A 22924-nucleotide genomic window follows, 5' to 3' on the forward strand; every position below is an offset into this window, starting at 1 on the left:
GGGCTCAGGTAAGACAACAGGAATGACAACAGAGCAATAAATCCCTAATCCTCACAATCCCTGCCTGATTTCCCTGGAATCCCATCCCTTCTGCATCCCAGAAGGATGGCTGGGACCTGCCTGGAGAGAGGGAAATCAGGCTCAGCTCAAGCCTTGTCCTTCCCCACCCGGTTTCCTGTTTATTTTGCTTTGGAAGCATTGCTTACATTTCAGTAAAAGCAAAAAATCCACGAGGAGAGGCTTCTCCAGTTTAGGTTTTTCTCTTTTCTCTTTTCTCTTCTTTTCTCTTTTCTCTTCTCTTTTCTTTTCTTTTCTTTTCTTTTCTTTTCTTTTCTTTTCTTTTCTTTTCTTTTCTTTTCTTTTCTTTTCTTCTCTTTTCTTTTCTTCTCTTTTCTTTTCTCTTTTCTCATTTCCTTTCCTTTCCTTTCCTTCCTTTCCTTTCCTTTCATTACCATTCCTTTCCTTTACTTACCTACGAGTGGGAAAAGGAGCTCTGGATCCCAGGAGATGGTTTTCCAATGGGATAGGGAAGCAGTGCCCAGCACAGCCCTCTCCAAAGGACGCAGGAAAATCCTCTCAGTGGCTGAAGATCAGAGCCCGGCAGGGAATGAGCCCTTGTCACTGCTGTCCCACAGAGCCACCAGGAACGCGAGGGACAAATCCCACTGTGGGCTTGAGCCCTGTCGGGGAGGAAGGAGCCTTTTCCAGCCTTTCACACACAGGAGTTCTGCTCAGGGGAAGGTTTTCAGCGACACCCACGACGTGAGGAGGCTCAGCTGCCGCCTGCAGCCGGGTTTGCCTGTGCCCTTTGCCTGGGATGTTGCGGTGAAGCCGCTGCAGGGGAACGTCGCCGTCACTTTTCCTGCACATCCTGAGACCTTCACTGGACAGACAGGGACTAGGCAGGACACAGACTGCCCCCAAAGCCTGGAAACCTCCCCAAAGCCTGGAAACCTCCCCAAAACCGTGGGGCAACTGCTGGGATGAGAGACAGCAACTACACCTGCAGTGAGGGTGTGATGCCAGCCTGGGGATTTCCAGGCACAGGAATTCCCTCAGCACCTCTGAGTGCCCTGTGGCAGCACCAAGAAATTCCAGCCTTTCCCAGGATTTTACTGAGGGTTACCAGCGGCTCAGATCGCCCCGGGACAGGGTTTCACTGCGTTTATTGAGGTGTCAGCCCTTCCGAAGGGTTTTAGTGGTTCAAGCCCGCTGTGGGAGCGTCCAGGTGCTGCTGCCGAGCAGGAGGGTTTGGAAACACAGCCCTAAACCCTCATTCCATGCAGGCCCGGGGCGGTCCCCGCCGGGACTGAAGAATTTAACGGGATTTTAACGGGAATTTAACGGGAATTTAACGGGAATTTAACGGGAATTTAACGGGAATTTAACGGGAATTTAACGGGAATTTAACGGGAATTTGGGGCCTTTGGCGCCGTCCCGACCTCGGAGCGCAGCCCTGCAGCGCCCCCTGGCGGTCTGATTGCGGAACAACCGCGACCGCCGGGACAGACGGGACAGACGGGACAGATGGACACCGGGACAGACGGGACAGATGGACACCGGGACACCGGGACACTGGGACACCGGGACAAACGGGACAGACGGGACAGACGGGACAGACGGGACAGATGGACACCGGGACACCGGGACACCGGGACACCGGGACAGACGGGACAAACGGGACAGACGGGACAGACGGGACACCGGGACAGACGGGACAGACGGGACAGACGGGACACCGGGACACCGGGACAGACGGGACAGATGGACACCGGGACACCGGGACAGACGGAACCCCAAAGAACACCGGGACCCCCGGGACAGCCGGAACCACCGGGACACTGGGACCCCTGTGAACACCGGGACCCCCGGGACACCAGGGACCCCCGAGACAGCCGCGACCTCCGCATCCGCGTGTGCCCGAGACCCCCGGGACCCCCGGAACCGCCGAGACCCCCGGGACCCCCGGAACCGCCGAGAAACCCAGGAGTCCCACAACTGCCGCACCCCCGCGTGTCCCTGTGAACCCCCGGCTCCCCACACCCACACCCACAGCCGAGTTGTGCCCGTGACCCCCCGTGTCCCTCGTGGCCCACACCTGCACACACGTGAGTGCAAACACACGACCCCTCACCCTGTCAGGTGTGCAAACACCCCCGCACACCCGTGTCACTCACACGGGTCACACACACCCGTGTCACACACCCACGGGCACACACATCTGTGTCACACACACGTATCAATGTGCACACACCTCCACACACCTGCACACTCTCTAGGGCTCCTACTGCACAAACACACACAGGCCCATGAACATACGTATGCACACACACGTGCTCAAATACAAACACGTGTGCACACACACAGGTGTTCATACACACATTTACTTGCACACAGGCACACACGTGTGCATCACACACAGGTGCAGACATGTGCACACACATGCACACACAGGCACACACGTGTGCATCACACACAGGTGCAGATGTGTACACACATGCAGACACGCATGCACACATTTACATCACGCTCACGTGCAGACATGTGAGCACACAATGCACACACATGCACACGCGTGTATCACGCTCACGTGCAGACATGCGCACACACATGCACACACATGCACACACATGTACATCACGCTCACGTGCAGACATGCGCGCACAATGCACACACATGCACACACGTGTACATCACGCTCACGTGCAGACATGCGCACACACATGCACAAACGTGCACACGCATGTACATCACTCACATGCAGACATGCGCGCACAATGCACACAATGCACACACGTGTACATCACGCTCACGTGCAGACATGCGCGCACAATGCACACACGTGTACATCACGCTCACGTGCAGACATGTGCACACAATGCACACACGTGCACACACAGGCGTGTACATCACACACAACACACGCCCCCATGTACATCACACGCGTTGACGTCACGCACGCTGCGCCACGCGCGCGCGCTGGGGGCGGAGCCTCTGCGGGGGTGGGCGGAGCTCCCGGGCGGGCGCTCGGCACTGCGGGGGGTGGGGCTGAGCACGGGCGGGGGCGTGGCCACGACCGGGGCGGGGCCTGGGGCGCTCTCGGGGCGGGGCCTGGGGCGCTCTCGGGGGCGGGGCCTGGGGCGCTCTCGGGGCGGGGCCTGAGGCGCTCTCGGGGCGGGGCCTGAGGCGCTCTCGGGGGCGGGGCCTGGGGCGCTCTCGGGGCGGGGCCTGAGGCGCTCTCGGGGCGGGGCCTGGGGCGCTCTAGGGGCGGGGCCTGGGGCTCTGTCGGGGGCGGGGCCTGAGGCGGCGGGCTCGCAGCCGTTCCCGTTCCCGTTCCGGCGCCGCCGCTCGGAGCCGCCGCCGGGGCCTCCCCGCCCCGTCCCGTCCCGTCCCGTCCCGTCCGCCGCGGCCCCACCATGGCCGGGCGCGGCGCCTTCCCGCTCAGCCCGCTGCCCACCGCCGCCGCCCCGACGGCCCCGGGGCCCGGCACCGCCCTGCTGCGCGGCCCCAGCCCCGCGCCCGCCGCCGCCCCGGGCTACCGCGCCATGGGCCCTGCCGGCGCGCAGTACCAGGTGAGCCGTCCCGGGGCGGCGGGAAGGGCGCGGGGACACCACGGGCCCGGGCCAGCGCCGCGGGGGCCGGGCGGGCCGGCGGGGCCTTGCCGGGGCAGCGCGGCGGGGCCTGGCCGGCATCGCCCGGAGCGGGCCCGGCCCGCCCGGGACCCCCGGTGCAGCCGTTCCGCTGCACTTTCTGGTCGGGACACCTCCCTCTTCCCCTGCTCCCGCTTCGCAGCCTCAAAACCCGGTAAAAGTTCGGCCCGGCCCGGCCCGGCCCCTCCCGCAGAGGCTGGGTCGGGCCGGGGTCGCTCCCGGGGGGCCGATCCTTCTCCGCAGCCATCCCTTCCCTTCCATCCCGTCCCTTCCCGTCCTTCCCATCCCCCGGCACGGACCCGCCGCGAGCACGTTTGTGTCCTTGGCAAAGGCGGAGGTAACGCGTGGTGTGCAGGTGCAGCCTCCGAGTATCCTCGGAGTTTTCGCGGTGTGTCCTCCGGAAGGACGCGGTGTTTCTTAGTGGTAGAAGAGGAGAGCAGGCGCTCCGTAATGCTGGGGAAAGTAAATCAAAACAATGAGCAGCCCTCAAAAAGCACATGGAATCACTCATTTTTCAGCCTGGCATCTTTTACAAGTAAATTCAGGAAGTAAGAACTGTGTTTCCAAGGGCCTGGAGGGACAGGACACAGGGAATGACTTCCAGTGCCAGAGAGCAGGGCTGGATGGGAGATCAGGCAGGAATTGTTCCCTGGCAGGGTGGGCAGGGCCTGGCACAGGGTGCCCAGAGCAGCTGTGGCTGCCCCTGGATCCCTGGCAGTGCCCAAGGCCAGGTTGGAGCAGCCTGGGGCAGTGGGAGGTGTCCCTGCCATGACAGGGGTGGCACTGGGTGGGTTTGAGGTTCCTTCCACCCAAACCATGCCACGTTTCTATGCTATTTCAGCAGTAAGAAGTGTATCCTGAAACATCCCTGCTCCCCCTTGCACACCTGGCTTCTCAGTTCATTCCCAAGCTTGTGCTGGTTATTTTGGGAATGAGTTTTTGGGTGTAAAGCTCTGTTTTCCAGACAGGCTGGAAATAGAGGAGCCCAGTTGTGCAACACATTCTCCTGGGCTGCTGCTGCCTCCTCCAGAGCTGTGCCTGATTTGTATGATTTAAAACTCAGGAAATAAACCAAGCTCAGGGAAATTCCGGCTCCTTAACACAGGAGAAGGAAACAACTTCCTCCTGCAGCCTTCAAAACGCCAGAAAATGGTGTGGGAAGCTGAACTGGCCCAGTGAGAGCCGCTGGTAACTCGAGGCGGGGGCACTGCCTGACCTTCCATGTTCAGGGTGCAAAATCCAGCTGGGAGCAGCCGGGTAAACAGGCTGGCAGATGCCGCTTCCCCCGTGGCTGGGATGGCAGCAGGTGTCGGGAGCAGGGGGTGATGTCCCCGCGGTGATGTCCCCAGTGTCCGGCACAGCCGGATCCGTCCCCCGGGCTGCTGTTGAGTGGCCTCTCCCTGAGCCTGGGGAGGGAGAAGATCCGGAGGGTTTGCCCTTTGTTTTGCAATTCCCAGGCTGAGGAAAACAGCCCCTCCCGTTCCCTGCCATCCCCCCAGGGCTTGGTTCTGTCCCAGTTTTAGGAAGAGCTGCGTTGTTTGGGCACCAGGAGACAGAAGAGGCCCTGGCCAGGCCAGCGAGGGCTTAGGGGCTCTAATCTCGGGATTATTAAACATATGCTCGTCCTCTGGACATCCTTGTTTGCCTGCTGGGGATTTCCTGGCAGCCCAGGCAGGGAATCCAAGGGGCTCCTTTGGTGGGAGCTGATGTTTCCAGAGCAGCCAGGGGCCGGTGCTGTGCCTGGAGCAGGAAGGAGAGGGAGATAGGCGTGCTGGGGGGTGTGGGCAGATCCCCCAGCCTGATCCCTCTCCCTGCCCCTCGTGCAGCCAGGATGCCCAGGCTGAGCCCCAGCAGCCAGGTTCCATGGAAGTTCAGTGGGGAGGAGCCTTCCTGTTTTTTCAGGTGCTGGTTTCAGGTTTAGGAGAGTTTTTCCCAAGTTTTGGGATTAAGGCCATAGCCCGGAGCAGCGTGGATCCGTGTGGGATGAGACCTTGGAATTCAGCACTCTGGCCTTGCAGTTACGCCCAGCTGATGCTTCCCTGGTGCAGAATTAGATCCCCATTAAATGGATTTTATTGGCACGTGTTGGGAAGACAGAGCCTGGATTCCCTGGGCCAGGAGGCTGCTGCAGCCCGGGAATTCCCAAGCCTGGAAGCAGCTCTGTGATCCTGTCCCTGGGCAGATGGCATTGGGAAGGAAAGTCGTGCTTCATGGAGAAATCCATGGAGGCAGCGGGACAGAGGAGCTGAAGAACTGCGGAATGTTGTGCCAGGTCAATGTTGTGGGGACGCCTGGACGTGCTGGAGAGGGTGTAGTGCGGGAGGAATCCACCCTTTGGGAGCAGGGAGAGCAGTGTTCCTGCTCATGGAGTGGTTGGGACTGGCTTGGAGGGGGCCAGGGGACAACAGCCAGGGCTGGAGCTGTTCCAGAAAGCTGCTTGTGCTGGATAACTCCACCCTTCCCAAGGGAGAGGCTTTCCAAGGCAGGTTTCATCAGAGCCGGAGCCTGGAGCTGCTTCCAGCGCTGATCCAAAGCAGATGGACACTGTCCTTTGGAGCAGGGGGAGGAGGGCAGAGCAGAGCCCAGGCACGCTCTGCTGCTCCTGGGAAACGTGACAGTGAAGGGGGAACAACGACACCTCCAGGACTGCTGCTCCCTCTGCTCCCACAGGGCCTTCGGGCAGCCCTCGAGGCCGTTCCGGAATGTTTGTTCCTGCAGGAGCACCACGGGCAGGGTTGTGCCAGGCCCATCTCCGCTCCTCCCCAGAGCCTCCCGCAGCTCCCAGGAGGAGCCAACACCTTTGTTGCTTGTTCGTGCTGCTGTTCCTGCCCCTGTGGGATCTGAATCCCTGTGACCTGTCCTTTCCCTGCCCTGGAACATCAGGGCTCCAGCTGCGAGGCTGTGGGCAGGAAGGTTCGCCCAGCGCAGACAGCTCTGCTGCTGCTGCTGGAGACATTCCTGCTGTGTCCTGGATCTGCTGGGGGCTGTGCCTGTGCTGTGCCCTTCTCCCTTTGATTTACCACTTCCTCATGTCGGCTTCACAGCTGCGATCTGGCTCCTGGAGCTCCTCGTGTGTCAAACACGGAGCTTTTCCAAGTGTGGGGGAATCTGGGCGCTTGCAGGGCGCTGCAGCAGAGTTTGCAGCTGCACCATCTCCATCCCAGCAGCACCTCGCAGCTCAAGGTCTGTGCCAGCAGCAGCCCAGGCTCCCCCTGGCACCCTCCCAAGAGGGATTTGCTCACAGATGAGGAGGAACAAAGAGGGAAATCACCCTTCTGAGGTGTGCGGGGGGCTCATCCAATCCCAGTCCATGCAAAGCCTGGGCAGCAGAGCTCTCCTGGAGCCCAGCCCGCTGTGGAGCTGGAATCCTGTTTGAGCAGGGATTGTTTCTGTGTCCCGACGGGAAGTGCTGCTGCCTGGGCACGAGGGGAGGAACTTGCAGGAAGAGCTGTTGGTGCTGGGCCAGGCTCTGCCCCAGAGCCCCGGGCGAGGATGGATGTGGGCTCTGGCTCCCTGATTCCCTGTCAGTGTGCAGAGCTGGATCCTGGAGCAGGACAGGACGGGTGTGGGGAGGAGCCTTCCTCCCTGGCTGGGGGGGAGCAGGGAAGAGCCAGGATCCTGGAAGGGACATGAAGAGGCTCTGGATCTGTTTGCAGAATTCCTGCTTTGCCTCAAGTTCTCTCTCCAGCCCAGCTTTTGGGAATGCGGGTCCATCCTGGGATTTATTGCTTCTCCTTTCTGCTGGCAGCCCCTGATTTCTGGGCTGCCCTTCCTCAAGAAGGGGCGTTTGGCAGGCTCAGAGGCTCCTGCCATGCCAGCAAACACCCCTGAGGGATGCTTCCAGCCTCCCGCTGGGTTCGGCCGGGGCGGGTTCCGAGCAGAGCTGCCCCAAGGCCCGTGGCCTGTGCGGTGACCCGGGCTGAACCCCGAGCCAGCCCCGGCCCTGGCAGGGAGCAGACACGAGCTGTTTGCTGTCCCGCTTCCAGAGGCTCCGCGGGGAGGGCTGGATGGGATCCAGAGTGTTCCTCGCGCTGAGCTTGCAGGGTTTTGCCCTTTGTCCGCCCCTCTGAGGGGAGGGGACAGGACGGGCCCCGGGGGTGGCACAGGGACAGTGCAGGAATGAGCTCCTGCTCCGAGCTGGTTTAATCAAATTTCCTGAGTTTAACCCCTCTGCATCCTGGGAGTTTCCAGGCTTTCCAAAAGCGGCTGGAGACCGGCTTCACCCCGGGGCTGTGGTGCTGCTTCCTGGCTTGGCTGGAGATTTTAGGCTGGGCTTGAGTGAGAAGGCTTTGGGAGCCTTTGGGGGCAGCTCTGCCCCAGGCACTGGTGACTGGTTGAGCCAAGAGGCTTCTCTATTGCAAATTTGAAAATCCCGAGAGTAAACTGAGAGGAAAAATCCGTGTGGAGGGTTTTGCCCTCCCCTCACTGCTCATCCAGATGATCCAGTGTGGGTCCTTGGTGGGCTGGAAGTCGCTCCCCTGGCAGCTCAGCTGTGGCTGATGGTTCTCAGATGGTTTGGGAGGTGATGGTATAGTTAAAGTAAGACAAATCTGTGTATCCTTGTGCTGAACCTCTCCCTGCCAATGGAATTGTCTCAATGGAGCCCTGGAAGGAGCAGCTGGACACACAAGAGACCTTGTCCAAAGATGTGGAGCCGTCAAAGACTCTCTGAAGCCTCCAAATCTCTCACTTCAGAGTTAGATCCGAAATGTGCTCCATGGAGTGGCAGAGGGAGGGAGGGGAAACCTCAGGGCTGCCCTGGCCAAAGAGAGGAGCTGGGCATGGCTGGGTCAGCTCCAGGCAGCTCCTGACGGCATTCCCAGGACAGGGAATGCAGCTGTGGAAGCTCCCTGGCCTTCCAGGCACTGAAAAACACCCGGAGCAGGGTTTCCCTGGGAGCCATTTCTCACTCCTGGTGGCTCCAGGGAATGCCTCCAGCCTGGGCTCTGCCCTGAGCTGCTCTGGGGGCCCGGGAATTTCAGATTAAGAGTTTCCCGGCTCCTTCTTGGCGTTTCTCTGCTCTCCAGAAGCCCTGGCAGGTGTCAGTACAGGTTTGGGTTCCACAGGGGCTCCAGCGCTCTGCTGGAGCTGAGCTGCAGCGCAGAGTTTACTGTGGTTTGTCGTGTGACACAGCGTGGGTCCACCCAGCCCTGCCACAAGGGATTTCTCGATAAACCCAAAAAACTGGGTCCTGGCCTTGTGCTTTTGGCACAGAAGGGCGCTGCGGGCCCCGCTCGCCGGAGTCACAAGGAGTTGTGCAGATGGGGCTGAGCAGGAGGAGAGGAACATCTGGGAGCTGGGAGGAGGACAGAGGAGCCTCCAGCCGCGGGGAAGGGCGGGCCGGAGCAGGCGCTCTGGGGTTGCTGTTCAAAGCCTCTGGAGCTCTCTGTGGCTGTTTGTTGTGTAACGGGCTCAGCCTGGGCCCGGGGGGGTTTGAGCTTCCACGTGCAGCTAATCCTGGGGCCCTGTGCTGGCCTGGTCCTGCCTGGAACACTGCTGCTCCTGGGATCTGCCGCTGGCAGAGGCAACAGGAGCAGCTCGAACTCTTGGGTTTGTGTTTATCAGCTTTTCACGGAGGTGGGGGGTTTTTAGGGTTTTTTAGGGTTTTTTAGGCTGCAGCTCCATCAAACCAAGCCCTGCTACAGCTCTGAGCTGTGGAGGGCAGGCCGGCTACATCCCATATTCCCAAGGCTCTCGCATCCAGGCTTGGATCCCTGTGTGCAGGGAGTGAGGTGTTTCCTTGGCTCCCTGCCCTGCAGGGCTGCGGGGATGTCCTGGCACGTCAGGAGCCTGGGGCAGGGCAGAAATGTTGCTCTGCTGGCTCGGTGGCTCTCCCAGCCTCCCACCTTGGCAGGGGGAGCTGGGGATCAAAGGATTGCAGGAAGCTGCTGGATCGGCCCCAAGGTGGGGCAGGAGGGGTGGCTGGTGGGTCCTGGGGGGCTGGGAGCGATCGTACTGGGGGGGATGGTGGCACCTGAGGCTGCCAGGTCGGTGCTCTGAAGGTGCAGAGGGGTGGTGCCATGGCTCCCAGATTCCCTGTGTGTGTCCCTGGAAGGGGAAGGACAGGAGCTGGCTGCTGACAGGGGGGAGCTCCTGCCTCCTCCATCCCTCCCTTCCTTCCTGCCTTTGGGAGGAAGTGGGATTGCCCCGCTCCCCTCCCCTGTGCTGCTGTCCAGAGAGGAGCCCCCGAGGTCCCCGGGCTGGGGGCGTTGCTGGCAGTGTCCTCGTGCTGCTGCAGCTGTGGGGTGGTGGCACAGGGCCACCGGCCTGACTCTGGCCCCGCAGCTGCCAGGCCAGGCTTCGCTGCACGCCCGGGCTTCTCCTCCTGTCCCTGCTTCTCCTCCTGTCCCTGCTTCTCCTCCTGTCCCTGCTTTCCCATCGCTTCCTGCAGCTGCAGCTCCTGCTGTCCTTCCCTGCTCCCTGCCTTGGCGCAGGAGGCACCCTCGGGAAGAGGTGGCACCGAGGGTGGATGGCACTGGGGATGGATGGCACTGGAGGATGGGTGCCACTGAGGGTGGATGGCTCCGAGGGTGGATGGCACCCAGGGTGGATGGCACTGAGGATGGATGGCACCGAGGGTGGATGGCACTGAGGATGGATGGCACCGAGGGTGGATGGCTCCGAGGGTGGATGGCACCGAGGGTGGATGACTCCAAGGGCAGATGGCACCGAGGGTGGATGGCACTGAGGATGGATGGCACTGAGGATGGATGGCACCCAGGGTGGATGGCTCCAAGGGTGGATGGCTCTGGAGGATGGGTGGCTCCAAGGGTGGATGGCACTGGGGATGGATGGCTCCAAGGGTGGATGGCACTGAGGATGGATGGCACTGAGGATGGATGGCACCCAGGGTGGATGGCTCCAAGGGTGGATGGCTCTGGAGGATGGGTGGCTCCAAGGGTGGATGGCACTGGGGATGGATGGCTCCAAGGGTGGATGGCACTGGGGGTGGATGGCACCGAGGGTGTATGGCACTGGGGATGGACGGCCCCATGGCCCCTGTTTAACCCCGTGTCCCTGTTTTGCAGCAGCGCCCCGGGATGCCCCCCGGGGGCAGGATGCCCATGGCTGGGCTGCAGGTGGGACCCCCGGGAGCGCCCCCATACGGAGCAGCGACCCCGCTGCGGCCCGGCCTGCCCCAGGCCATGATGGATCCCTTCAGGAAGCGGCTGCTGACGCCCCAGGCGCAGCCCCCCATGGCCGCCCCGAGGAGAGGGTAAGGGCTGGAATGTCCCCACGGAGGGATTCCCGGGGGATCCTGCTGGCTCCCGGCTGCACTTTGTAAAATCACGGACTGGGAGGGGCGGGAGGACCTTAAAACCCATCCAGTCCCACCCCAGGGCGCCTTTTGCTGTCCCAGGGTGCTCCGAGCTCCTTGAATATTCCCAGGATTACCGCACTAATCCGTGCTGCATCCCTGCTTCTCAGTCAATCCAGGTTGTGTGTCACTTCGTGTTTTCCATCTGAAATGAGCCAGGAGCTGTTTTGTTCAAACCAGGCACAAAAATTCAGTCCCAACAGGAATTTCTGCTGGGAAACTTCTCCAGAGCACAGGAGAGCCCTGTGGTGTGTCCATTTTGGTATTTGGTATTTCCATTTTGGTATTTGATATTTCCATTTTGGAAATACCCATATAAATACAGCTAATATCTAATATAAATGTAGCTATCAATGAGATGTCACTGCAGATTCAGAGCTGTAAAAGATGGATGTAATTCCATTCAGGACAGGGATCCCAGAGCCGTGTCCAGTCAGTGTTTGACCCCCTTTAAGACCCCAAAGCCTCTTCATGTCCCCACTCAAGCGTGTCACAAGTGTCACATCATGCAGAATGCCACAGCCGCTGTCCTGCTGCGGAGGTGGGGCCAGCAGGGTTCTCCTCCAGCCTGGCACGTGCCAGAGCTCGGGAATGGGATGTTTTGGGATGGGGGCAGAGGTCCCTCAGTTTGCAGCCTCCCCTCGCTCTGATCTCCACGCCAGGAACCAAAGAGCCCTGTGGGTTCCCCAGCAGCAGCTTCTGGGGGTCTCCCTCGTCCTCCCAGGGGTCTCTGGTGGCTCTGGGCAGCACAGATGTGGGTGGAAGTGTGGGATGGAGCTGGCAGATTTTAGGGATGCTCCCTGGAGCTGCAGTCAGGGCAGGACTCTTTGGGCTCTGCCAGCAGCTCCCCGCTGGTTCACAGCCCTGCTGATCCCTCTCTGTGGGGGCTTTTTGGTTCCTGGAACCTGGGCAGGATCCCTTGGTGCTCATGGATGCTCAGGTCTCATTCCCTTCCCTGGCAGCTCCGTTGGCTCCCTGATCCCTCCTGGGGCATCCCAGCACTGCACAGCTGTGGACTGGGGACAGGGAGCAGCCTGGCACCCACAGGGACATCAGAGCCACCCTGGGCTGGGGACTGGGATCGGGGCTCAGCTGCCTGGGCATTCCCTGCTCCTGGCAGATCGAGGGATCAGGGGCTGCCAGCTGCTCTGGGGTGTCCAGAGCCTGCGGGCAGGAGGGGTTGGATGGGAATTGCTCCAAAGCAGGGCTCTGACCTCTCTGTGAGTGTTCTCCCCGACCATCAGTGCCCCTGGAGGACACCTCCTGTGTGATCCTGCTGCTCCACGTGCAGCTGGAAAAAGGGGAATTCTCTGGGCTGCCCCATTTCCTGTGCAGGAAAACAGGAGGAGAGCATTTCCTGCTGTGCCCTGGGCACTGGGATGGGCCTGGGATGGTGGGAATCTGCAGTGGGCAGGATTGAATTCAGCTGAGCTGGATTTTCCCAGGATTTCAGCCCCACCACAGCAGGGTTTGAGCTGGATTTAATGGAGTTGCTGGCAGTGGCTTTGGTTTGGAGCACTGGGAGAATGGGATGGCTGCTTTCAGAGTGGAAATCTGGGAATTCTCTCCTGCAGCCCTGGCTTTGCCTTGTTATCACCTCTGCTTGCTCCAGGGTTTCCTGGATTTCCTTCCCTGGTGTCAGGCTCCAACACCCAACACCTTCCCCCCAGGAATATCCTGAGTGGGAATGGACCCCCAGTCCCACCCTGGCCCTGCACAGACACCCCAACAACCCCACCCTGGGCATCCCTGGAGCGCTGTCCAAAGGCTCCTGGAGCTCTGGCAGCCTCGGGCTGGGACCATTCCTGGGGGGAAGACTTTTCCCTGATCCATCCCCCGGCGGGCAGGCAGCGGGATCTCCCGTGGGAGCTGTCATTTTCCCCTTTCCCAGGGTGAAGAGGAGGAAGATGGCTGACAAGGTGCTGCCACAGAGGGTGAGTGTCACCTCAGCCCGGGGACAGAGCTGAGCTGCTGCGGGGATGGGGGATCCCTGATTCCCTCCTGCCCACTGGGAATTTCTGTTCAGTCCCAAACCACCCGGAATGTTTCTGTCTCTCCCTCTGGCGTGGCAGGAGAGGGTTGGGGTGAGGTTGGACTCTGAGTAAGCGAGGAGCAGGAATGGGGAGGGATGGAGATCTCAGGAGGTCCCTAAGAGTCCCTCTTGAGATTCCAGGGTTCCATTCTGTGCTGGGACACCAGGAATGCTGCTGGGAACAGCAGCAGGCTCCAGACTGGTTTGGGCAGAGCTTTGCAGGGCTCCAGGCTGGGTTTAAAATAAGAACTGGGTGCTGAACTCGTCACCTGGCGCCTCCCCGGCCGCTGTGGCTGTGGGGGGCTCCAGCCCACCCCTGCACACCGGGATTGACCATTCCTGTGTCCAGATCCGGGAGCTGGTCCCAGAATCCCAGGCCTACATGGACCTCCTGGCCTTCGAGCGCAAGCTGGACCAAACCATCGCTCGCAAGAGGATGGAGATCCAGGAGGCCATCAAGAAACCCCTGACGGTGAGTGCGGGGCTGGGAGCGGGGCTGGCAGTCATGGATTCCTGGAATCGCGGGATCCTTAAAAAAAGGATTTGGAAAAATCCTCTACGGTCAGCAAGTCCAGCCGTCCCCTGAGTCATGTCCCCAGGTGGAATAACCCCACATTTCTGGGACGCTTCCAGGGACACTTCCCATCTCTGCCCAGAGCAGCCCATTCCAATGCTTTACAGCCCTTTCTATATATAAATTTTCCCTAATATCCAATCTAAACTTCCCCTGAGGCCATTTCCTCTCGTGCTGACATGGAGATGGGTGCTGCAGTCCCCTCTCACTCCGTCCATTCCTCTCTGTGTTCCCACTGCGCAGCAAAAGCGGAAGCTCAGGATTTACATCTCCAACACCTTCACCCCGGCCAAGGAGGAAGGAGAGGGTGGGGAGCGTGTGGCCTCCTGGGAGCTCCGTGTGGAGGGAAAACTGCTGGAGGATGTGAGGATGCAGCAGGGATGGAGGGAGGAACTCTGGTCCATCAGGAGCATCCAGGACAGAGGGAGGGAGGGAGGAGCTGGTCTGTCAGGATCCAGGAGAGGTGGAGTGGTGGTGGGAGGAGCTGGTCCATCAGGAGCATCCAGGAGGGATGAGGTGGTGGGAGGAGCTGGTCCATCAGGAGCATCCAGGAGGGATGAGGTGGTGGGAGGAGCTGGTCCATCAGGAGCATCCAGAGGGGATGAGGTGGTGGGAGGAGCTGGTCCATCGGGAGCATCCAGGAGGGATGAGGTGGTGGGAGGAGCTGGTCCATCAGGAGCATCCAGAGGGGATGAGGTGGTGGGAGGAGCTGGTCCATCAGGAGCATCCAGAGGGGATGAGGTGGTGGGAGGAGCTGGTCCATCAGGAGCATCCAGAGGGGATGAGGTGGTGGGAGGAGGAGCTGGTCCATCAGGAGCATCCAGGAGGGATGTGGAGGTGCTGGGACCTCGGCTGGGGCAGACCCTGTCCCGCTCCAGGGTCTGGGGTTGGATTTGGGATCAGGAATCTCTGCTGCCCTGTCTGCAGCCCAGCAAGCAGAAGAGGAAGTTCTCCTCCTTCTTCAAGAGCCTCGTGATCGAGCTGGACAAGGAGCTCTATGGGCCGGACAATCACCTGGTGGAGGTGAGCTGGGAACGGCCCTGCTGCTCCCCCTCTGGGTGCTCAGCTCCCGGCCCAGGGCCTGTCCTGCTGGGAGAGGGGCCTGGGCAGGTTTTTGGGGCTGGGGGCAGTGCCAGGCATTCCATGGGGACCGCGCTCTCCTGCTTTCCCAGCTCAGGTTTAGGGGTGCGTTTTCCTCCCTCTGGCCCCTCACACCCCAGGTCGAGCTGAGCTGTGCAGTGTGGGGCAGGGACGTGGCTCCAGGGGCAGCTTTGCCCCCCAGCCTGGCACAGATGGGTCCCCCGTGGGTGCAGATCCCGCAGGAGGCTCATCCCAGTGCCGTGTGGAAGAAGGGTTTGCCCTCCTGCTGTCCCTGAGCTGGAGGGGCCTTGGTGGGGTTTAAACCATGCCTAGGGGAGGGATCAGACCTTGCTTGGGTGCTGCTGCCTGGAGCTCTCCCTGCACCCAGCTCATGCCTTTGCTCTGGGAGATTCTGTGGAGAGGCTGAGTCCCCTTCCAGGGGGGTTGGGAGCAGCTCTGATGCACATTCCCTGCAGGATTGACCCAGAAGCTGTGGGAGCCCTGGGCCCCAAGCACTCAGGGCTGGAGCTGCCCCAGTCCATCCCAGTGCTGGAGCACGTCCCGGGATGGGGTGGACTGGGAGAGCTCGGGGCTGCCAGCGCTGGGATCAGGAGCTGCCAGGGGCTGCCTGGGGCCGTGTGGCTGTGCCCAGAGCCCCAGCCCAGCCCTGCAGACACAGACCCTGGGGCAGTGGCTTCCGTGGCCCTGGCCTGAGCGGTGCCCCCGTTGTCCCTCGCAGTGGCACCGGATGCCCACGACCCAGGAGACCGACGGCTTCCAGGTGAAGCGTCCTGGGGATGTCAATGTGAAGTGCACCCTGCTGCTCATGCTGGACCACCAGGTACGGCCTGGGGCCACCTTGGGGGCAGCCAGGGCTGGGGATGGGCTGGGACGGGGCCTTGGATGAGGCTTTGGGGATGCAGGGATTGGAAGGAGCGCAGGGAGCTCCGGGCATGGAGCTGCAGTGACACAGGGGCTTGGGGGGACACTCCTGAGGGCCAGACAGACCCTCCCCAGTCTTCTTTGAGCAGCAGGAGGAATTTCTCCATGGAAAGGTAGTTACAAACTGGGACAGGGCCTTGGGTGAGGGTTTGGGAGATGTGGGAATGAAGAAGTGCACAGGGCGCTCTGGGCATGGAGCTCAGTGACAGCGGGGGCTGTGGGGAACAATCCCGAGTGCCTCTTCTTTGGGGAGCAGATGGAACTTCTCCATGGAAAGGGAGTTAAAAGCTGGGATGGGCTGCCCAGAGGGTGGTGGAGTCCCAGTCCCTTCAGCTGTCCCAGGAGCAGTGCCAGGGGCACGGGGATGGGTCAGAGGCTGGGCTGTGCCCCGGGAGGCCTTTTCCATCCCGCCTGATTCCGTGGCTGACCCCGGATGTCCCCGCAGCCCCCCCAGTACAAGCTGGACCCGCGGCTGGCCCGGCTGCTGGGCGTGCACACCCAGACCAGGGCCAGCATCATGCAGGCCCTGTGGCTCTACATCAAACACAACAAACTGCAGGACAGCCACGAGAAGGAGTTCATCAACTGCAACCGCTACTTCCGCCAGGTACCTGCACATTCCCACTTCCTCCGGCTGGGAGAAGCCTCTCCCCGGCTCCCACGGCCCCTCCAGGCTCTGGTTGCGCCCCTTCCCTGGGCTCTGGCTTGTACCACCAGCTTGGGGCTGCCCCACCTGGCTGCACAGGGGAGGGGAGACCCTGCCGTGGGTGCCGAAGGCTCTGCTTTGCCCCACAGATCTTCAACTGTGTCCGCATGCGCTTCTCGGAGATCCCCATGAAGCTGGCGGGGCTCCTGCAGCACCCGGACCCCATCATCATCAACCACACCATCAGGTGGGCACAGCGTGGGCACTGAGGGGCTCTGGATGGGCACTGGCATTCCCCAGGGCTGAAGGGGCACCACGGGGTGGGCAGTGTCCATGACTGGGGAGGTCTCCGTGAGGTGGGCAGTGGGCTGGGCGGTGTCCCTGGGGCTGAGGAGCTCCATGGGGTGGGTATTGGGTCAGGCAGTGTCCCCAGGGCTGAGGGGCTCCATGGGCCAGGCAGTGTCCCCAGGGCTGGGGGAGCTCTCAGTGGGCTGGGCGGTGTCCCCAGGGCTGAGGAGCTCCATGGGGGGGTATTGGGTCAGGCAGTGTCCCCAGGGCTGAGGGGCTCCATGGGCCAGGCAGTGTCCCCAGGGCTGGGGGAGCTCTCAGTGGGCTGGGTGGTGTCCCTGGGGGGGGTATTGGGCCAGGCAGTGTCCCCGGGGCTGGGGGAGCTCTCAGTGGGCTGGGTGGTGTCCCCAGGGCTGAGGGGCTCCATGGGCCAGGCAGTGTCCCCAGGGCTGGGGGAGCTCTCAGTGGGCTGGGCAGTGTCCCCGGGGCTGAGGAGCTCCATGGGGTGGGTATTGGGTCAGGCAGTGTCCCCAGGGCTGGGGGAGCTCTCAGTGGGCTGGGCGGTGTCCCCGGGGCTGAGGAGCTCCATGGGGGGGTATTGGGTCAGGCACTGTCCCCGGGGCTGGGGGCTCCATGGGCTGGGGGCACAGGAGGCTTTGAGGTCTCCAGCAAGAAGGACCAGCCCAAGTCACCTGAGAGGGGAAGAGCCACCAAACTTGAGGCTCCTTGGGGCGCTGGTGCTGCTGTCAGGGGTCCATCCCCCCCAGCCAGGTGGGGGCTCAGCAGGTCCCCCCAACCCCATTCCCCCAGCGTGGACCCCAATGACCAGAAGAAGACGGCGTGCTACGACATCGACGTGGAGGTGGACGATCCCCTCAAAGCCCAGATGAGCAATTTCCTGGCCTCCACCACCAACCAGCAGGAAATCGCCTCCCTGGATGCCAAGGTGGGAGGGGACACTGCCCGGGGACAGCCGTGTCCTGTGGGGGGACACCGCTCCTCTGACCCCTGGCATCTCCCCAGATCCATGAGACCATCGAGTCCATCAACCAGCTGAAGACGCAGAGGGATTTCATGCTGAGCTTCAGCAACAACCCCCAGGATTTCATCCAGGAATGGATCAAATCCCAGAGGAGGGACCTCAAGGTAAAAGGGGGACAGTTGCTAAGGGGATTTAGGTTGGATATTCGGGAAAATTTCTTCATGGAAGGGGTTGTCCAGTGCTGGCACAGCTGCCCAGGGCAGTGATGGAGTCCCCATCCTCAGAGGGGTTCAGAACCACGGATGTGGCCCTTGGGGCCCTGGGTCAGTGGTGAACATGGTGCTGTGGGATGAGGGTTGAAGGTCTTTTCCAACCCTAACAACTCCATGATCCTGAAGCCCCGGGGCTGGGCAGTGAGGGGCAGGGAGGGGTCTGTGTCCATCCTGGAGCTCAGGGAGGGATCTGGATCCCCGTGGAGCTCACTCCCGGTGCCCGTCGCGTTTGGGTCAGATCATCACGGATGTGATCGGGAACCCCGAGGAGGAGCGGCGGGCAGAGTTCTACCAGCAGCCCTGGGCGCAGGAGGCCGTGGGCAGACACATCTTTGCCAAGGTGAGCTCGGGGGCGGCAGTGCCAGATCCTGGGACGCCGGGCAGCGTCCCCTGTCCCTCCCTGACCCTCGCGGTGTCCCCAGGTCCAGCAGCGCCGGCAGGAACTGGAACAAGTGCTCGGGATCCGCCTCACTTAAGGCGGGCGGGGCCCGGGGCCCCTCCGGCCCCGCTGCCCGAGCCGCACGGTACCGACTGGAAGCCACAGCACTTGCACAAACCCCATGTGCCTGGAGGGGCGGGAGCCCCCGGCCCCCCGGGACCCCCGGGCCGAGCACAGCGGGGTCCCCGCTCCCCCAAGCCCCCGCAGCGCCTCCTCCGCTTTGCATCGCGCCTCTCCCCGCGGGTTCCCCGCTCCCTTCCCGCTTCCAGAAACCCTCCGGGAGCCGGGAAGCGCTGCCCGTGCCCGGGCGGAGGAGCTGCCGGCCCCAGCCCGAGCCCAGCAGGCCCCGCCCTGCCCCTCTTCAACCAAAGTTCGTCATTCCAAACGCCAGCTCCCCGCGGCCCCCGACGTTTTGCACTATTTTTGTGAACAGGTTTTATATAAAAGAAAACACGGAAAAAAAAAAAAAAAAAAAAAAAGGGCAGCGATTTTGTACAGTGGGTTTGTATTTGATTAATTAATATATTGATTGAGTTCCTCTTCCTGCACTGGGCTCTGCAGGGGCTCGGGGAGGCTCCCAGGGCTGTTCTGGGGATACGGAACCGAGGGGTGGGGCTCAGTTTGTGACAATCAGTTTATCCTTTCCCCCCCCTGCTGTTTTGCATAATTCCATAATTAACCACTTATCTTGACGAGGTTTGGGGGCAGAGGGGCTGACTGCCCCAGGAGCCTGCAGCCAGTGGGGGCACGGGGACACCAAGAACTGGAGATACTGGGGAGGAGGGAGGGGACCTCGGGGACAGTGCCACCCCTGCCACCCCCACTGAAGTGCCTTTGCCCCCTGCAGGCTCCGGCGCTGGGGGGGCGTTTACAGATTCCCAGGGTTGGGCTCAGGGGTGCCTGCTCTGCCTCTTGTGTAACCGGTTTTTGTCTATTTTGAATCTTTTCTAATAAAAGCAGTTAGCAGCTCTGTGGGGTGCGTGCTGTGTCCTGCAGCTCTGGGGGTGTGCAGTGTCCTGCAGCCCCCACCCTCTCCCCAGAATCAGTCCCCAACTCCGTGCCCAGGTCTGGCCACAGCAGCTCTTTATTGACAGCACAGAGGGAGCAGCTCCAGCCTCACGTTACTTCCACAGCTTCTTGATAGACATATTCTTCTCACTGTCCTTCTGCATCACCTGGGGGGGCGGGGACAGCGGTGGGTCCAACATTCAGTGCCCAAATTCAGTGTTAATTACCCCAAAACCAGCCCAAGACCAAGCTTCAGCGCTGCACTGGGAGGGCTCAGCAGCCACTCTGTCCAAGCAGGCTGTGTGACCCAGCAGCCTGTCCCCTGTCACTCACACGGTGACAACCCCCTCGTTTGTGCTCCTGGCAATCTCACCCAGGACACTTTGTGCCCCTGTCACCCCCCCACTGCCGCCTCTCCCCTGGCACCCACCTTGGCCACGGCCATCTCAAAGTCCTCCTGTGTGACGTGCACCCTCCTCTCCCTCAGTGCGTACATCCCTGCCTCTGTGCACACACCCTGAGGGGACGGGAGGGAACATCAGCCAGTGCCCCCTGTGCCAGCCCCCGTGTCCCCAGAGTCCCCAGCTCACCTTCACCTCAGCGCCCGAGGCCCCCGGCATGAGCTCGGCGATTTTCCGCAGGTTGATGCCCCGGGTCAGATTCATCTTCCGCGAGTGGATCTTGAGGATGTCCAGGCGGGCCTGGAGCAGGGGCACAGGGGGTTGGAGCCCAGGAATGGCTCCCAGGGGGAGGGTGGGGACGGGGCCGGGGGTGCCTCTGGTACCTCCTCGTTGGGAGGGGGGAACTCGATCTTCCTGTCGATGCGGCCGGGGCGCAGCAGGGCCGAGTCCAGGATGTCGATCCTGTTGGTGGCCATGATAACCTGCACGGGGCACAGCCGTCACCACCCCGGGCACCGCGGGGCAGCCGGGACCCGGGGCAGGGCCGGCCACTCTACCTTGATGTTCTTGGTGGCCTCAAAGCCATCGAGCTGGTTGAGGAGCTCGAGCATCGTGCGCTGCACCTCGCTGTCCCCGCCCGAGCCGCCCTCCAGGCGGGAGGAGCCGATGGAGTCGATCTCGTCCATGAAGATGATGGAGGGCGCGTGTTCCCGCGCCATCACGAACAGCTCCCGCACCATGCGGGCCCCTGGGGGGCACAGGGCTCAGCCTGGCCCGAGCCCACCCGGCCCTGAGCCCACCCGGAGCCGGCCCTGCCCCGTTACCTTCCCCGATGAACTTCTGCACGAGCTCGGAGCCGGACACGCGGATGAAGGTGCAGTCGGTGTGATGGGCCACGGCCCTGGCCAGCAGCGTCTTCCCCGTGCCGGGGGGGCCGTAGAGCAGCACCCCCTGCAACGGCCACAGGGCCCCTCAGAGCCTGGCTGGGGACACGGGCACAGCCCGCGACCCCCCCAGAGCAGCACTTGCCTTGGGCTGGGCGATGCCCAGCGCCTCAAAGAGCTCCGGGTGCTTCACGGGCAGCTCGATGACCTCCTTGATCTCCTTGATCTGCTTGTCCAGGCCCCCGATCATCTCGTAGGTGGAGTCCGGGACCTTCTCCACCATCATGAGGGACACGAGCGGGTCCACCTTGTTGGGCAGGATCTTGTGCAGGGTGTAGCTGTCGTTGCGCAGGGCCACGCGGCAGTTGGGGGTCACCTGCGGGGACAGCGCGGGGGCTGGGTGTCCCTGCCAGCCCTGGGGACCCCCCGCAGCCCCGGGGCACTCACGTCATTGATGTCGATGTTCTTGTCCACATCCACCACAAACTTGCCCTCTGGGTGCACCTGGAAAGGAGCAAATACCCCCAGGAGTGGTTTCCCTGGGAATTCCCTGCTGAGGGACATCCACAGGGCCTGGGAGGAGCAGGAGCTCCAACCCCACCAGACACCCCGGAGCAGCTCTAGCCCCAGCAGAGCCATCCCAACCAGCTCCTCAGGACAAGGAGACCCCACCCCACGTCCCTAAGCTGTCCCGTCCCTCGTGGGGACACAGGGCAGTCCCCCAGCCCCCAGTGCAGCCCTGTCACCTTGGGGCAGCTCAGCCTCGTACCTTGACCAGCACCTTCTTCTTGTCCATGGCTCTCACCACCTCTCCCACGTAGGATCCCTGCTCCTGCAGCAGCTGCAGCTCCTCCCGCAGGAGCCGCACTGGGACAGGGACAGGGACAGCTCAGCACCAGCTCCAGGGGCTGGAGGCCCCCAGGGCCAGCCCAGAGCCCAGGTGAGCAGGACGAGGCTGCAGGCCCTACCCTTGGCATTGAGCTCGTTCCTCTGTGCCTGCAGCCGCCGCAGGTTCTGGCTCTTCTCGTTCACGATGAGCTGAAAGGGAAAGGCTTTGCTAAGTGGCCTTGGGCTCACCCACACCTCAGCTTTTAGCATAGGATCATGGAATGCTTTGTGTTGGAAAAGATTTTAAAGCTCGTCTCATTCTGCCCCCTACCATGGCAGGGACACCTCCCACTGTCCCAGGCTGCTCCAAGCCCCAGTGTCCAGCCTGCCCTTGGGTACTGCCAGGGATCCAGGGGCAGCCACAGCTGCTCTGGGCACCCTGTGCCAGGGCCTGCCCACCCTGCCAGGGAACAATTCCTGCCCAATCTCCCACCCAGCCCTGGCACCTGAGACAGGACGTGGATGGGGACAGCTCCTCAGGCCCCAGCTCAGAGCACAGCCCCACCTCATATCCCCAGAGCCCACAGGGACCGGGGTAGGGACACAGCCAGACCATCTCTGCTGGGAGCAGCGACACTGCCACGGTGTTCCCCGCAGCTGCGCTCACCTGCAGCTCCTCGATCTTGGACAGGTAATACTGCCGCAGCCCCGAGCCGCCCTTCCCGTCGTCCATCTCCATCTGGGACAACAGATCTCAGAGGCCCCGACCTTGGGGTTGCCCCGCAGGGCCCCAGTTCCCCCATCACCACCGCCGGGCGGCTCCCGGGTCCCCTTTTCCCTCCTCCCATGTGTGTTCCAAATGCCCAATTCCGTCCGGCTCCGAGTGTCCCTTTCCCTCCCCTCACTCCCTTCCCGACCCCCCCCCAGCCGAGTCCTGGGTCCCTCGAGTTCCGTGCTCCCAGCGGTGCCCGCAGCAGCCCCAGTTCCCGTTCCCCCGCGAGCCCCCCGGTCCCGGTCCCGTCCCACCGCTCAGGCCCCGCCGCCTTCCCCAGACCCGCCGAGTCACGGCGCTGCCAGGCCCCGAGCAGCCCCGGCAGCAGCAGGGCCCGGGGGCAGCACGGAGCGCCCCGAGTCCCTCCCCGAGCTCCGCCGGTTCATCCCCAGCCCGGCCCCGGCCCGTCCACACCTGCTCGGGCCCGTCCAGCGCCATCTTCTCCGCCGGCATCAGTCCCCAACAAAGATGGCGGCCGCCGGCTTCTACCTCCCGGCCCTTGCGCGTCCGGCGTGATGGCGTCACTTCCTCACCGGAGATGCGCTCCGGGCGGGCACAGTGCGCATGCGCAATAGCGGCTCACTTGTGTCGTGTCTGTGCCGCCATCTTGGAATGGTCAAAGATGATATCTCCATCTAGTAAAGTACCGGAGGAGAAGAACAGGGTTGCGATCACGCCACCGAGCGGGCCCGTTATTGTTTCCCTCACCTCCGAGGGGACCCGTTATCCTCACCCTACTTCCGCCCATAGGCTGTGGCGGAGCGCGCCACTCCTAAAATGGCGGCTACGGCGGGAGGAAGCGGAAGCT

General features: G+C 62.2%; 2 protein-coding genes across 2 annotated transcripts; one reads left to right on the forward strand and one right to left on the reverse strand.

Moving 5' to 3' along the window:
• The first annotated feature begins 3555 nt into the window (after positions 1-3555).
• Positions 3556-19192, forward strand: SMARCD2 (SWI/SNF related, matrix associated, actin dependent regulator of chromatin, subfamily d, member 2). The gene is made up of 13 exons (XM_040087248.2): positions 3556-3572; positions 10679-10866; positions 12860-12902; positions 13350-13472; positions 13818-13937; positions 14502-14597; positions 15394-15495; positions 16042-16203; positions 16392-16489; positions 17341-17476; positions 17554-17676; positions 18023-18124; positions 18207-19192. Exons 2-13 carry the CDS (start codon positions 10691-10693, stop codon positions 18258-18260), a joined length of 1335 nt encoding a protein of 444 aa, XP_039943182.1. The 5' UTR covers positions 3556-3572; positions 10679-10690; the 3' UTR covers positions 18261-19192.
• Positions 19193-19284: 92 nt separating this feature from the next.
• On the reverse strand, positions 19285-22657 carry PSMC5 (proteasome 26S subunit, ATPase 5). Its single transcript, XM_040087249.2, has 12 exons — positions 22531-22657; positions 22012-22083; positions 21485-21554; positions 21286-21383; positions 20964-21020; positions 20662-20892; positions 20457-20583; positions 20190-20380; positions 20016-20114; positions 19822-19932; positions 19662-19748; positions 19285-19398 (listed from the first exon to the last, which is right to left on the reverse strand). The coding sequence occupies exons 1-12, from the start codon at positions 22567-22569 to the stop codon at positions 19345-19347; spliced, it is 1236 nt and encodes a 411-aa protein (XP_039943183.1). The 5' UTR covers positions 22570-22657; the 3' UTR covers positions 19285-19344.
• Between the last annotated feature and the right edge of the window lie 267 nt (positions 22658-22924).

Source organism: Hirundo rustica, chromosome 27 (genome assembly GCF_015227805.2).
Source record: "Hirundo rustica isolate bHirRus1 chromosome 27, bHirRus1.pri.v3, whole genome shotgun sequence".
In the NCBI taxonomy this organism is placed as follows: domain Eukaryota; kingdom Metazoa; phylum Chordata; class Aves; order Passeriformes; family Hirundinidae; genus Hirundo; species Hirundo rustica.

What these genes read in the sequence shown, in the direction of transcription:
- SMARCD2 (XM_040087248.2), top strand. Translation starts at nt 10,691, where the DNA reads ATGCCCCCCGGGGGCAGGATGCCCATGGCTGGGCTGCAGGTGGGACCC. An exon ending in CCATCAAGAAACCCCTGACG is followed by an intron (nt 13,473 to 13,817) that starts GTGAGTGCGGGG and finishes CCCACTGCGCAG; the next exon opens with CAAAAGCGGAAGCTCAGGAT. An exon ending in ATCATCAACCACACCATCAG is followed by an intron (nt 16,490 to 17,340) that starts GTGGGCACAGCG and finishes CCATTCCCCCAG; the next exon opens with CGTGGACCCCAATGACCAGA.
- PSMC5 (XM_040087249.2), bottom strand. Translation starts at nt 22,569, where the DNA reads ATGCCGGCGGAGAAGATGGCGCTGGACGGGCCCGAGCAG. An exon ending in CGCTGGACGGGCCCGAGCAG is followed by an intron (nt 22,084 to 22,530) that starts GTGTGGACGGGC and finishes CTGTTGTCCCAG; the next exon opens with ATGGAGATGGACGACGGGAA. An exon ending in TTGAGATGGCCGTGGCCAAG is followed by an intron (nt 19,399 to 19,661) that starts GTGGGTGCCAGG and finishes CCGCCCCCCCAG; the next exon opens with GTGATGCAGAAGGACAGTGA.